Source organism: Microtus oregoni, unplaced genomic scaffold (assembly GCF_018167655.1).
Source record: "Microtus oregoni isolate MIOR12 unplaced genomic scaffold, Mior012 000077F_ref0000221, whole genome shotgun sequence".
In the NCBI taxonomy this organism is placed as follows: domain Eukaryota; kingdom Metazoa; phylum Chordata; class Mammalia; order Rodentia; family Cricetidae; genus Microtus; species Microtus oregoni.
In genome coordinates this window covers 5,571,039-5,585,218 of record NW_024544029.1, presented here as the reverse complement: position 1 = coordinate 5,585,218, position 14,180 = coordinate 5,571,039, and the positions used below count along the sequence as shown (strand labels likewise).

The 14,180-nt window shown below is 40.0% G+C and overlaps 1 protein-coding gene across 3 annotated transcripts in view; it reads left to right on the top strand.

Moving 5' to 3' along the window:
- Larp4 (La ribonucleoprotein 4) overlaps positions 1 to 14,180 on the top strand; it is a 60,831-nt gene that overhangs the window by 11,698 nt on the left and 34,953 nt on the right. For 2 of the 3 annotated variants that reach the window (XM_041642755.1, XM_041642756.1), the window contains exons 2-3: positions 7,731 to 7,866; positions 9,105 to 9,260. In XM_041642755.1, coding sequence (XP_041498689.1) covers positions 7,731 to 7,866; positions 9,105 to 9,260 — 292 coding nt within the window. Of the gene's footprint in view, positions 1 to 7,727; positions 7,867 to 9,104; positions 9,261 to 14,180 lie in introns of all 3 variants that reach the window. The other variant, XM_041642754.1, reaches the window with a different exon arrangement.

Below are 14,180 nucleotides of genomic sequence, written 5' to 3'. Positions count from 1 at the left end.
ATGACCCTCTTTGTTGCTGGGGTGGTAGTGGGATGAGAGAGACCTTTGAGACAGAATAAAACAAAAGAGAACCATGGATATCCTGTCTATTGTGGGGCAAATAAATTTAAACCAATTATATATTTTATTTCTTTTCTAAAATATTTACTTGTTTGATTGTGTATGTGTGTATGGAGACAGAGACAGATGGGTTTTTCTGTGTAGCCCTGGTTGTCTTATACCAGACTGGCCTGGAATTTAAGAGATCTGTCTGTTTTTGCCTCCTAAGTGATGGATTTAAAAATCACCACCTTCTGGCTGATTCCTCTCTCTCTCTCTCTTTCTCTCTCTCTCTCTCTCTCTCTCTCTCTCTCATTGGAACTCCTGTTTCTAATACAAATATGGAAGTAAAACAAAAGGTTGCATATGTTACATATTTAATGATAATTTCCCCCTAACATTTTTTACTTTTCTAAAAGAATATTTGTTTATTTATTTATTATGTATACAATATTCTGTCTGTGTGTATGCCTGCAGGCCAGAAGAGGGCACCAGATCTCATTACAGATGGTTGTGAGCCACCATGTGGTTGCTGGGAATTGAACTCAGGACCTTTGGAAGAGCAGGCAATGCTCTTTAACCTCTGAGCCATCTCTCCAGCCCCCTTTTGTTACTTTTTGCCTTAAAAGTGGTGTCTCTTAGAATAAGATACTCATTTTAAGAATTAGAAGCTTCCCCCCTTTTTTCCTTTCTCTCCAGCAAGGATTTTGCACAAAATTTTAGAAAAAATCATGGCTGTTCTTCGATTCTCTGGGAATGAGATACATTGTCTAAAAATGGTTGTGATTGGCCAGGTGGTGGTGGCACACAACTTTAATGCCAGCACTCCAGGAGGCAGAGGCAGGTGGATCTCTGTGATCTGTAAGCTTGAGGCCAGCTTGGCCTACAGAGTGAATTTCAGGACAGCCAGGGCTACAAAGAGAAACCCAGTCTCAAAAAAAAAAAAAAAGTTAATAGGGGAAATAAGAGGAATAAATTCATGTCTCAGTTTTAGGGATAGCTGGGTTTTTGTATGGTAATTACGCTGACATATCTACTGTATGTTGGCAATAGTTGGTAACAGTTTCAGTATCTACTCTGACAGGTTAGTTTGTTAATGCATTATGCAACTGTGTAGCCTCAGTGACTTCTATAGGATTTGTACTGATCTTTTGGGTTTTTGAGACAGGCTCTTTCTCTGTAGCCCAGACTGACGTGGAACTCAAAGCTGCTTTTTGGGGGGGGGGGGAGGGGTGAAATACAGTCTTTCTGTGTAGCCCAGGCTGGCCTCAAATTTCTAATCTCAATCTGCTGAGTTCTGAGAATATTTATACAAAGATTACAGGAGAACAACAGTTTAGCTGTTTGATGTTTGCCTATTCTATACAGTTATCAAGCTGTATAGGATGCAAGACTTTATTCAAGACTTTATTAAACCTTAGTTGGACTGGAGAGATGACTTGGAGGTTAAGAGCACTGACTGCACTTCCAGAGATCCTGACTTCAATTCCCATCAGCCACATGGTGGCTGACAACCATCTGTAATGAGATCTGGGGCCCTCTTCTCAGAACACTGCATACTCAATCAATCAATCGGGGGAAAAATCCTTAGGTTGAATCAAACTTGGTTATCTAGAACTTGTTTATCTATGCTTTTTCTTAGGAGGCCAAGGCAGGATTTTGGATTTGAAGATAACTTCTGCTACATATTTTGTCTCAAAAAAGAAGGGAGGTGACAACTATCCTAGTGTCATGACATATGCCCATAAATGCCAGCACTTTGAGCGGAGATAGGATAATGAGAAGTTCAGGGTCATCCTCAGTTACATAGTGAGTTTGAGGCCAGCCTGAACTTAATGAGATCTTTTCTCCAAATCATCGGCAACAACAAAGTATATATATATTAAAAACGTGTGCTTTGGGGGCTGTGATTAAGAGCACTGGCTGCTCTTCTAGAGCCCTCTGGTTCAACTCCTAGCACCCATGTGGCAGCTCACAGCTGTCTGTAACTCCAGTTCCAGGGGATCCAACACCTTCATACGGACATACAGCAGGCAAGAACTTTGTTTTTGCCAGTATCTATACATTATTTAAATGTCACATTTATATACCATAAATAAATATAATTTAAAATAAGTGAAATTTTACTTGTTAACCTAAATAATAAAAGTAACATTAAGTTTTGGAAATTGTAGAAAAGCACAAAATGAAATAAAAGGCATTATTGCCTAGGGGTAAGTGTTTGGTTATATTTGATCTCTACAAGTTTTTCTTGTACATGTGTATTGTTCTCATACAATCGAGTAATTTCCATAGAAAGAGTTGCTTTCTTTTTTTTATAAAGGTTTTTGTGAACATTTTCCTCATTCACTTAATAATTCCTCCCACTTGTGGATCTGTATAGGTGGTCTTGTGTGCTTTATGCATAGTTTCATCTGGTACTAACGCCTTGAATAAGCATGGGGTAAACAACAAATTGACTTTATTAAAGTGTATTCAGAGTTCATACGTCTGGTTTTAAGGCTCTGGGGTATTCTAATATGTATGAACTAGGGTTATTGTACGAGTAAATACGGCTAATGTTTCTAGCTCACTGTTAAAAAAACCATGATGAACATCCTTTTGTCACGTTTTTCAATACTTGTTCTTTTGTTTGCCTAGTAAGTCAAATAAGTATGATTTCTGGACCAGTGAATGTGTACATGTCTTTTTTGACCAGTATTGTCAGTTCTGTAGAGAAGTTTTGTAAATGATGGGAATGAACTACTGGATTGTTTGTAATGAATCTTTCAAATAACACGGAGACTTCTTATTAATTATGAAAGCTTGGCTTTACTTTAGGCTCGTTCCTAACTAAATTAACGAATTATCTTTGGGGGCAAGGGTTGAGACAGGGTTTTTCTGTGTAGCTTCAGAGCCTGTCCTGGAACTCACTGTGTAGACCAGACTGGCCTCAAACTCAAACCACCTGCCTCTGCTGGGGTTAAAGGTGTGCGCCACCACTGCTTGATTTTTTTTCTGCCCCCCCCTTTTTTTAGACCCATTGCCTAAATATCAGGCATGTGTACTCCGTAAACGATTATGTTTCTGATAAAATAAAGTATAGTTAACAAAACAGAACAAAGGTGCTCAAGGAATGTATAAACCATAAGCAGATTTTTATTTTATTGCATGGGTGGGTATTTAGCCTGCATGTATGTCTGTGCCTGGTGCAGACAGAAGCCAAAAGAGGGTATTCAATCTTCTGGAACTATACATAGTACAGTTTTTAGCTGCCATCTCAGTACTGGGAATTGAACCTGGGTCCTCTGGAAAAAGTCAGTGTTAACCTGAGTTGTCTCTTCAGCCCCCATAATGTGATAATAACCTGAGTTGTCTCTTCAGCCCCCATAATGTGATAAAAGTGCCTTATGATTTTAGAGATGTCAAAACCCATAATTATATGTAATTATTTAATAACAACAGTGGTTTTATTTCTACTTACTTTTCTACATACTTGCTTCTCAAATGTCAGAATTACTCTTTAATTTTAAAAGCAAAATATGTTGTATTCTTCTGGGAAAATTTAGAACTGGATTCTTTGCTGTTACAGTTTATTCTCACAGTTAATGTAGAACCATATTATCCCTGGTGTGACGTGTTGAGGTTGTGGAATGTTTATGATGTCATGAGGCTTCTCCTTCCTCAGTGACTAAGCAGTGTTGTCTTGAACAAGTGGCTCTGGTCTCTTGTGTTTGAGCGTTTCTGTCAAGAGCTGGCTGTAAAGCAAGGCTACTCAATTTACTCAGCCCTTCTTCAGAGCACTCTCTTCTGCTTCTCCATGTGATACTTAGGAGTGTTGAGTCACTAAGAAAGTAGCTGTACCAGTTCTTACCTGTAAAAGTTGATAAAACTTGGGCTACCCTTAGTATTTGATCCTTGGTGGCCTAGTAGTGCTTTGTGCTCAGAAGCAGAATACAAAGTAAATCAGAAGCAAACTGCCGATTTTATCTTGATTCGTATGGGAAAGGCCCCAGTCTCTCCCAACCCCCATGGAATATGACTAAAATTCACCACCCTATTGTTTCCCAAAGCCTTAGATTGAGAATGTAAGGTAGCTGAGCATGGCCTACACATTTAATCCTAGCAACACTTAAGAGATGGAGGGGGAGGGGGATCTTGGGAGGAGACAGACGGGGAGGGAATGAATGAATATGAATGAGAATGATAATTCAAGGTTCATGGTGCACCCGGAAAAGGAAAATTTTTCTTCATAAGAGTCCATTTAAGGCCTGGCGATGGTGGCGCACGCCTTTAATCCCAGCACTCGGGAGGCAGAGGCAGGCGGATCTCTGTGAGTTCGAGACCAGCCTGGTCTACGGAGCTAGTTCCAGGACAGGCTCCAAAGCCACAGAGAAACCCTGTCTCGAAAAAACAAAGAAAAAAGAGTCCATTTAAGCGCCAGGCGGTGGTGGCGCATACCTTTAATCTCAGCACTCTGGAGGCAGAGGCAGGTGGATCCCTGTGACTTTGAGGCCAGCCTAGTCTACAGGAGCTAGTTCCAGGATAGGCTTGATAGGCTTGATAACTACAGTGAAACCCTGTCTTGAAACACACACACACAAACACACTCCAATTTAAGCATAATTCCCAGTTTTTCCACAAATAAAATAAAATGACAAAAAGGGACTTAAGAGACTTACAACTAATTATTTGGGGAGCATCTTAGAAAAAACTTAGTGAACTGAAGGAAGATATTAAGAAATTGCTTAGAATGCAAAGCCTGGCATGGTGGTACATGCCAGTAATTTCAGAATTCAGAAAACAGATACAGGCGTATTTTTGAAGTTTTAGGTCAGTCAGGACTAAATAGTGAGGTTCATTTTCAGAGTTGGAGGAAGAAAAAGGACAGAAGTTTTAAAAAAAGTTTGATACATGGAACAGATGGTGCACAGATGAGAAAGTGTATGTATGTTGTATTGGAGTTCCAGAAAGAAGTAATAAAGCAGAGGGACAAAATGTAAAAAGATTATTTCCAAGAATTGTGTAGAATCAATGAAAGGCAACCACATTTCAGGGCTCAGTGCCAGAAGATACTGAGACAGGCAGATCTCTGAGTTCCAGGCCAGCCAGGACTATATAGAGAAGGAAAACCTTATCTTGAAACAACAAAAAGATTCCATATTTAAACAGTAATTACATCCCCCCCCATAACATTGATACCAGCAAGTTTTAAATATCGTTGAGGAGACCTAGGCTAGCACAAGTTCTTTGTAGTTCTGCTATCAAAAATTATTCTGTAACTAAACAATCACTAACCAGCGAGTAACTAATGGTAGAGTGGTGGGGAGTACTTAAGTACTTGTTCTTAAAATATGAGTGATCTTAGACACGGCACACAGTATACCTGATCCATCTCCCCTCCAGATTTAGTTTCAAAACTTAAAAAAAAAAATCAAATGTATTACTATTAATATGTGTGTGGTGTTTAAGTGTGTTCATATGCCATGGTGTGGGTGTGTGAAGGTCAAAGGGCAACTTTGTCAGTTTTCTCTTCTAGGTTCTAGGGATCACATCCAAGTTGTCAGGCGTGGCAAATCATTTACCTCCTATTCTATTTTGCTTGCTCTCATATCTCATAACTTTCAGTTGATAAAAGAAAGCAGTTAAGAAATAAAAAAAGTGTGTGGTGGTGGCACACACTTTTAATCCTAGCTTTCAGGAGGCAGAGGGCAAGTGGATCTCTTTTAATTTGAAGCCAGCCTGGTCTACATGGTGAGTTCCAGGACAGCCAGAAACCTTATCTCAGAAACCAAAGCAAAACAAACAAACAGAAAAAGAAATATATATGGCGAACAGTAGAGTGTAACAAAATAATATTTCATTGAATATTACTGGGAGAAACTCAAGTAAAAGATTGACTCTTTAGAAGAGTATGGGAGAAATTCATGACTTAATGCAGGAAAGACAGACAGGCTTCCTAGAAACACATACATATGGGGGGGGGAGATTTTTAAGTGAAGGGTTTGGTAAGACAGTTTAGAAGATAAAGGCATTTGCCACTAAGAAATCCGAGTTTGATTCCCAGGACACACACGATTGAGAGAGAACCAACTCTTGAGTATTATCCTTTGATCTCTGTGTACACACATACAGTAAATAAATAATTTTAAAATTCGAAGAGAGCTGGAGAAATTCAGCAGTTAAGAGTGCCTACTACATTGCTTTTAGAAACATTTTAGATATGTGATTACTTTTAATAAATTTTATTATCTTTTAAAATAGGTTGGGGTAAAATAGTATTTTCTCTATTTATTTATTTTGGTTTTTTTGAGACAGGGTTTCTCTGTAGCTTTGGAGCCTGTTCAGAACTACTCTTGTAGACCAGGCTGGCCTCGAACTCACAGAGACCCACCTGTCTCTACCTCCCGAGTGCTGGGATTAAAGGCGTGCGCCACCACCGCCTGGCCTCAATTTATTTATTTATTTATTTATTTTTTATTTTTTTTTTTTTCGAGACAGGGTTTCTCTGTGGTTGTGGAGCCTGTCCTGGAACTAGCTCTTGTAGACCAGGCTGGTCTCGAACTCACAGAGACCCACCTGTCTCTACCTCCCGAGTGCTGGGATTAAAGGCGTGCGCCACCACCGCCTGGCCTCAATTTATTTTAAAAATAAAATTTTGTTTGTTATTTTTTTTTCTTTTTTTTAAGAATCTTTTTATTTATTTATTCATTTATTTATTTATTTATTTATTTATTATGTATACAATGTTCTGTCTGTGTATATGCCTGCAGGCCAGAAGAGGGCACCAAATCTTATTACAGATGGTTGTGAGCCACCATGTGGTTGCTGGGAATTGAACTCAGGACCTTTGGAAGAGCAAGCAATGCTCTTAACCACTGAGCCATCTCTCCAGCCCTTGTTTGTTATTTTGAGATAGGTTCATGTAGCTCAACATGACCTCAAACTTAATAGTTGTTGTCAGCCTTGAACTTCTGATCTTCTTGCCTTTACCAAGTGTGGGAGTATAGACCTGTGCCTCCATCTGCTCAGGCAGTATTTTAAAGAGTGTTTAAAAAAGGCCGGGCATAGTAGTACATGCATTTAATGCCAAACTCAGGAGGTATGGGCAGGCAGATCTTTGTGAGTCCTAGGCCAACCTGGGCTACACAGTGCGACCCTATCTTCACAAGAAAAATATTTTGTAGAGGTGCATATTTTTTATTACATGGGTAGCCATATTTCACACCGAAATCTGAAATTCTTATCTCAGATCAATTACTTTTAAATGTTTTATTTTCACATGGATCAGAAACTAGTATTTGGCTGGGTGTTGTGGTACATACTTGTAATCCTTTTTTTTGTTGTTGTTGTTGTTGTTTTTGAGACAGGATTTCTCTGTGGCTTTGGAGCCTGTCCTGGAATTAGCTCTGTAGACCAGGCTGGCCTCGAACTCACAGAGATCTACCTGCCTCTGCCTCCCGAGTGCTGGGATTAAAGGCGTGCGCCACCACCACCCGGCCATACTTGTAATCCTGGTGCTTAGGAAGTAGACTGATGACAACTGGAGCTGTGTAGAGACCCTTGAGTAGGGAGAACACAGACCTACTAATTATGTACTGTTTGTCTGTTAGTATTGCTGTTTTTATTTTATTTTGCTTTTATTTTCAAATTTAAGTAATAAAAATGCCCTTGATCTCAATTTACACAGATCTTTTTTGATTGTTTAGCAGGTGACATCTAAAGGCACTGGTTTAAATCCTAATGCCAAAGTATGGCAAGAAATTCCTTCTGGAAATCCAGATGGCACTCCTGTAACGGAAAGCACTTGGCATGAAACTGCAGCCACATCTGGATCTCATCCTGAGGGTAAGTCTTAAGTATTTATTGGAAAATTTAAATTTTGGTTAAATGTATGATTAAATTAGCTCAAACAACTTTGAGATAGCCTTTGGTAATTTGCTGTGTTGGTTAACATTTTTGTGCTGAACAAAATATATAAGAAAAGTCAACTTTCAGGAAGAAAGTTTTTATTTTGGCTCATGAGGTTCAGTTCATAGTAACTTTGGGCATTTTGAGTCTCTTGGTGAAGCAGAGTTGCTGATCACTGGACCCACAAACAAAGAACCCGAAAGAAAAGAGCTTAGGACCTGCCACCACAAAGCTCTTATCTTCATTTAGGCTCCACCTCTTAGGGTGCCATCATTTCCTAAGAGCTGCTAAGGTCTTCAGCTCAGATTAATACAATGATGGAGTGAGTCACAGTTTATCCAAATATTGCCACACTGGGTGCCAAACTTTTATCTCAAACAGTTGGGGGCACTTTTCAGGTCCAAAGATTTGAATTTATTTGTGAATGCTTACTTAGTGTTATAGTTTGTCAATGATTTTTTTTTTTTATATTACATGACTTTAGTCACTAATGTATGTGTTTTTGGGTCAGCATCTAGCCCATTTTATAGCCCATGTCCTTTAGAAGTTCTGATAAGATTTGCTTGGGTCTGTCATCATCAGATGTGTTGACTCACGGGTGTTGGGCAGTTAACCTGGCGTGCTATTCCCCTCGTCTGCATAACAGAAAGAACAGAAAGTGATAACCCATCATAGTGTTTGATGCTTCCAGGAAAGTAAGCAAATGAATTAGCTAGATACAGTCAAAACTTGTCTGTCTTCAGAAATAACTTTTTGGGAGCCTGTCTTGGAACTCGCTCTGTAGACCAGACTGGCCTCAAACTCACAGAGATTCACCTGTCCGCCTACCAAGTGCTGAGATTAAAGGCGTGCACCACCACCACCCAGCTCAGAAATAACTCTTGCCAATGGGAAAATTTTCTCCAGCTGGTACAGTTCCTTGAAATTGTTTTTAGAGGATGACTTAGTCACTAAAGGTGGGTTTAAATAATTCCTGTTTACTTTTAATACTTTTTTTTTTTTTTTGGTTTTTCGAGACAGGGTTTCTCTGTGGTTTTGGAGCCTGTCCTGGAACTAGCTCTTGTAGACCAGGCTGGTCTCGAACTCACAGAGGTCCGCCTGCCTCTGCCTCCGGAGTGCTGGGATTAAAGGCATGCGCCACCACAACCCGGCTTAATACTGTTTCTTAAAAACAGGTAATCCAGAACTTTCAGAAGATATGTGCAAGGAGTATGAAGTCATGTATTCTCCCGCTTGTGAAACCACAGGAAATACTACAGACATCGAAGAGTCAGCTGATGGAATGATTTTAGGACCAGAAGATCTGAGTTACCAAATATACGATGTTTCTGGTAACCTTTGTTTTTTATTGCTAAAATGAGAATTTAATATCCTTAGCTCTGTTCCTATCATTGTTTTGATAAACATGATATTGATCAATTTGTTTTCTATTTTGAAAAGAAGCGTATATCAAACAACTTTTAGGTGATTATTAAAAATACTGTTGGCTAGTACCCAGACACAAAATTTGTAGAGGAAGTCTTTGCAAAGACCTGTTAAAGAAAAGCGTGAGATTAAAGATAACAGGAGAAAGTAATTAAAAGAGATCCAAATTTCAAAAGTTATGAGTTTCTCAATTTATTAGTTGATCATTGCAGTTTTATCAGTTTTTCTATCACTTTTGTCAGCATGAAATTTATTTTAAAATAAGTACTGTATTTCAGAGATTAATTTTAAGAAAAAAAGTATATATTAAGCAGTGGTGATGCTTTAATCCCAGCACATTGGAGGCAGAGGCAGATGGATCTCTGAGTTCAAGGCCAACGTAGTCTATAGAGCAAGTTCTAGAACAGCCAGGTCCACTCAGAGAAACCTTGTCAGGTAGGGGGAGGGATACATAGTTCTAGATGGCAGGGGTAGCACTCCTAATCCATGCACTTAGGAGTCAGAGGCATCTGGATTGAGAGTTTGAAGCTCACTTAGACATAATGTGGAGTCTGTCTTTAATGTCAGCAACAGACTTCTGTGATTCTGTTTGCAATGGTTTTTTATTTTCGTTTTTTTCCCATATTGATCCAACCAGCTTGGAGGTAGTAGTCAATATGATTTAAAGGGTTTCCAAAAAAATTCTTAACTGCTGACCCATCTCTCTAGCCATAAAAATGGAGGAAATTTAAAAGGAACTGAAGTGAACTATAGATTGTATTTATCTAACTTTATTTTTCTAAAGGGTCTTTTGGAAAAATTGTTGTAATAGGCATATCTCTTTCTGCTTCAAAGAACCCTATGATTTAGAACAAAATCTATAAGCAATTTTCTTCAATTATTCCTCTTTCTTTGAGGCTGTGTCATATGAAGTATGTAGCCCTGGCTGGCCTAGAATTTGTTAAGTTGTCCAATCTGGCTTCAAACTCAGATCTGCCTGCTTCCAAAATGGTACTGGTATTGAAGTGTTCAGTACCATTCCTAGCTTTAATTAACCTTTTAAATACTTAGAATTATTTGTATGTCTGGTGTGAGCTTGTGACCACTAGTGTGCCCCCTTATACTGAGGCAGCCATGCTTAACTTTTTACTTGGGTGCTTAGGATCTCAGTTCAGTTCCTCATGCTAGCTTCTACCTAGTGTACATATCCATTCCCAAGATAGATTTCTAAGTCGTTTGACTTATAAGGTGATTTCTGAGATGTAGGGTTGCTATTCCCGTATGAAAATTTAAAGTGATAAGTCCATAGCTGGAGAGATGACTAAGTGTTAAGAGCACGGGTTGCTCTACATTCTCAAACACCTATGAGGCAGCTCACTGCGGTCTGTAACTCAGTTCCAGAGGATCCAGTGTGCTCTTCTGGGTCTGCAGGGGCCGGGCATGTACATGGTGGTCCACAGACAAAACTAATTAATTATTAATAGTAAATTAACAAAAAAATGATGTCTCCTTTCACTTTATGGTCATATTATAGTTAACAGTTGGCTACTTTGAATATAGGCTTGATAAATGGTGTAGTGCAGCTAGTTTGAATGTGCTTCCTGTAAATGACATTGAAAGTTGAGTAAATTGGTTATTCACTTAGCATTTGGAGAGGTGACTTTTATATAACAGATTGCATATACAGGTGAAAACGTTTATGGAGTATCGGTGCTTTGCCACATTAAGTTCAATCCCCAGAACCCACATGTAGGTAGATGGAAAGAACCAACCCAATAAAGCTGTCCTCTGGTTGCCATATGCACGCCTACACATATTTTCTTACACACTATTACTTATTTTCTTTAATAATGTGTCTGTAAGCCGGGCGGTGGTGGCGCACGCCTTTAATCCCAGCACTCGGGAGGCAGAGGCAGGAGGATCTCTGTGAGTTCGAGGCCAGCCTGATCTACAAAGGGAGTTCCCAGACAGGCTCCAAAGCTACAGAGAAACCCTGTCTCGAAAAACCAAAAAAAAAATAATAATAATAATAATGTGTATATATTTGTGCCTGTGGGGGCCATAGGGTTGCATCTCCCTGGAGTTTGAGTTACATATGGTTGTGAGACTCAACTTGGGCGCTGGGAACCAAATTTGGGTCTTTTGCAAAAAGTAGTTAGTACTCTTTTTAACTGTTGAGTTACCTCTCCAGCCCACAATAATTTTTTCAAAAACAAGATTCCACAGGGGCTGGAGAGAGATGACTCACTTGTGTTTAATAGCACTCTTCCAGGGGACCTGGGTTTGATTCCCAACACACCCAAATGGCTACTCACAAACCATCCATAACTCCAGTTCTATGGGATCTGATGTCCTCTTTTGTCCTCCAATGGCATTGGGCACGATGTGATACAGAGGCATACATGTAGACAGAACACTCATGTACATAAAATAATAATGTAAAAAATTATTTAGATTACATATATTACTGGGGCAGTGGTGGTGTGCTCATTTAATCCCAATACTTGGGAGGCAGAGGCAGGAGGATTTCTGAGTTTAAGGCCAGCCTGGTCTACAGAGCGAGTTCCAGTACAGCCAGAGCTGTTGCACAGAGAAACGCTGTTTCAAAAGAGGAAAGAAGGAAGAAAGCAGGGAGAGAGGGAGGGATATGTATACTTAGAATGAAAAACCTTCATTACTGTTCAAATTAATTTATCACTGTATATTTTAAGTTTAGCAACTAATCATTGGGGAAATATTAGGGCCGAGGAAGTGCTCAGTGAGTGAAGTACTTGCTGGAGGACTTAAATCCCGATTCCCAGCACCCACATACAAGCTAGGCATAGTAGATTTGAGTCTAACCCCAGTACTAGTTATAGAGACAGGCGGATCCTGGGAACTTCCTAGCCAGCCACCATAGCAGGTTCATCAAGAGATCTTTAAGGTGGAGAATGATAGAGGACACCAAATATCAACTTCTGGCCTCTATGCACACATGGAAAATACATGTGTGCATAAAAAGAGAACAAACTTATCTTTTTTCATTATATATACTAATCCAAGTTTCCACTCCCTCCCCTCCTTCCATTCCCTTCACCCCCCCGTCCCCCCATCCACTCCACAGAGAGGGTGAGGCACACTGCTTTGGGAAAGATCCAAGGCCCTCTCTGCTATGTCTAGGCTGAGCAAGCTATCCATCCAAAGAGAATAGGTTCCCAAAAAGCCAGTACAAGCAGTTAGGATAAATCCTGGTGCCACTGCTAGTGGCCCCTCAATCTGCTCCAGCCACACAACTGTCAATCACATTCAGAGGGACTAGTTTGGACCTATGCTGGGTCCTTCCCTGTCCAGCTGGAGTTGCTGAGCTCCCGTTAGCTCAGGTAGACTGTTTCAGTGGGTGAACCCATCATAGTCTTGACCTTTGCTCATATTCTCTCTCCTCCCACTCTTCAACTGGGCTTTGGGAGCTCAGTCCAGAGCTTGCTTCTGTTTCCATCAGTTGCTGGATGAAGGTTCTATGGTGATATTTAAGATACTCATCAGTCCGACTACAGGGCAAAGTCAGTTCGGGCACCCTTTCCTCTATTTCTTAGGGTCTTAGCTGGGATCATCCTTGTGGATTCCTGGGAATTCCTCTAGAGCCAGGTTTCTTGCTAGCCCCATAATGGTTTCCCCAATCAAGATATCTCTAGATTATCCGTTCCCTCAAGTTCTCCTTCCCCTCCTCCATTCTCCTTTCCTTTCCCCCTTCCCCTCACACCCTTCCTTCTCCCCTCACCCCCATGCTCCCAATTTTGTCAGGCAATCTTGTCTATTTCGACTTTCCAGGTGAATCTATATATGCTTCGCTTAGGGTTCATCTTGTTACTTAACTTCTCTAGAATCATGAGAGGACATTTGCTCTTAGTCATTTTTTCTGTGTTCCTTCCTTGTGGGGAGGATTTATAGTCTGTGTTTTAAGGCCATCCTGGGCTACATAGTAAGACCTACCCTGTGCAATATAATCTCAGCACTTGTTGGTAGAGGCAGAAGGGTTAGGACTTCAAAGTCATGCTTACCCACATAGTGTGTTTGAAGTTTGTTTAAACTACCTAAGATGCTGTCTCAAAAAGTCAAAGCCAAGCAACTGAGGAAACAAGTCAAGAAATGAAAAAAGATATAAAGAGAATTATGAGTGTGACTCACAGTGGATATCATGCTAGTTACATAAACACAATCTATCCCACGTTAGTTCCTGTCTTAAATTTTAGATCACCTTTAGTTTGGGGTTTCTTGTTTTCTTTCGTGTTCCCTTGAAGAACTGAGTAGTTTTCAATTTTTTATGTTTTTGTTTTTGAAATGGTCTCTCTGTGTTGCCCTGGCTGTTCTGGAACTCACATTGTAGACCAGGCTGGTCTCAAAACTCAGAGATCTGCCTGCCTCACAATTTTACAAATGAGGTCAGGGCAATGTTTAACTTCATAGTAGTCAAATACTTTTTGTACGAATGGTCCTTCCTTATTTCTTGGAGAAGTGTGCGCGCATGTGTGCTTTTCTCCACCTTGGTCTTTGAGACAGGTCACTGGCTTTGGGCTCACTCATTAGGTTAGGCCAACTGGCTAGAGAGCCCCATGGACCTCCTGTTTTTACCTTCATGGTACTGGAAGTACAAGTATGCACTGTGATGTCATCACATTTGACATTTTTAATGTGTGTTCTGGGACTTGAACTTGGGGTTCATGCTTGTATGACAAGTACTGTACTGACTGACATGTATGAACTATGTGTGTGACAACGCATATTGAGTCCATTGCCATACACATACTAGATGAATACTCTCTGTGTTTCGGAGTTCAGCTCCAGCTCAGTAAGATGAAGCTTCAGTCAGT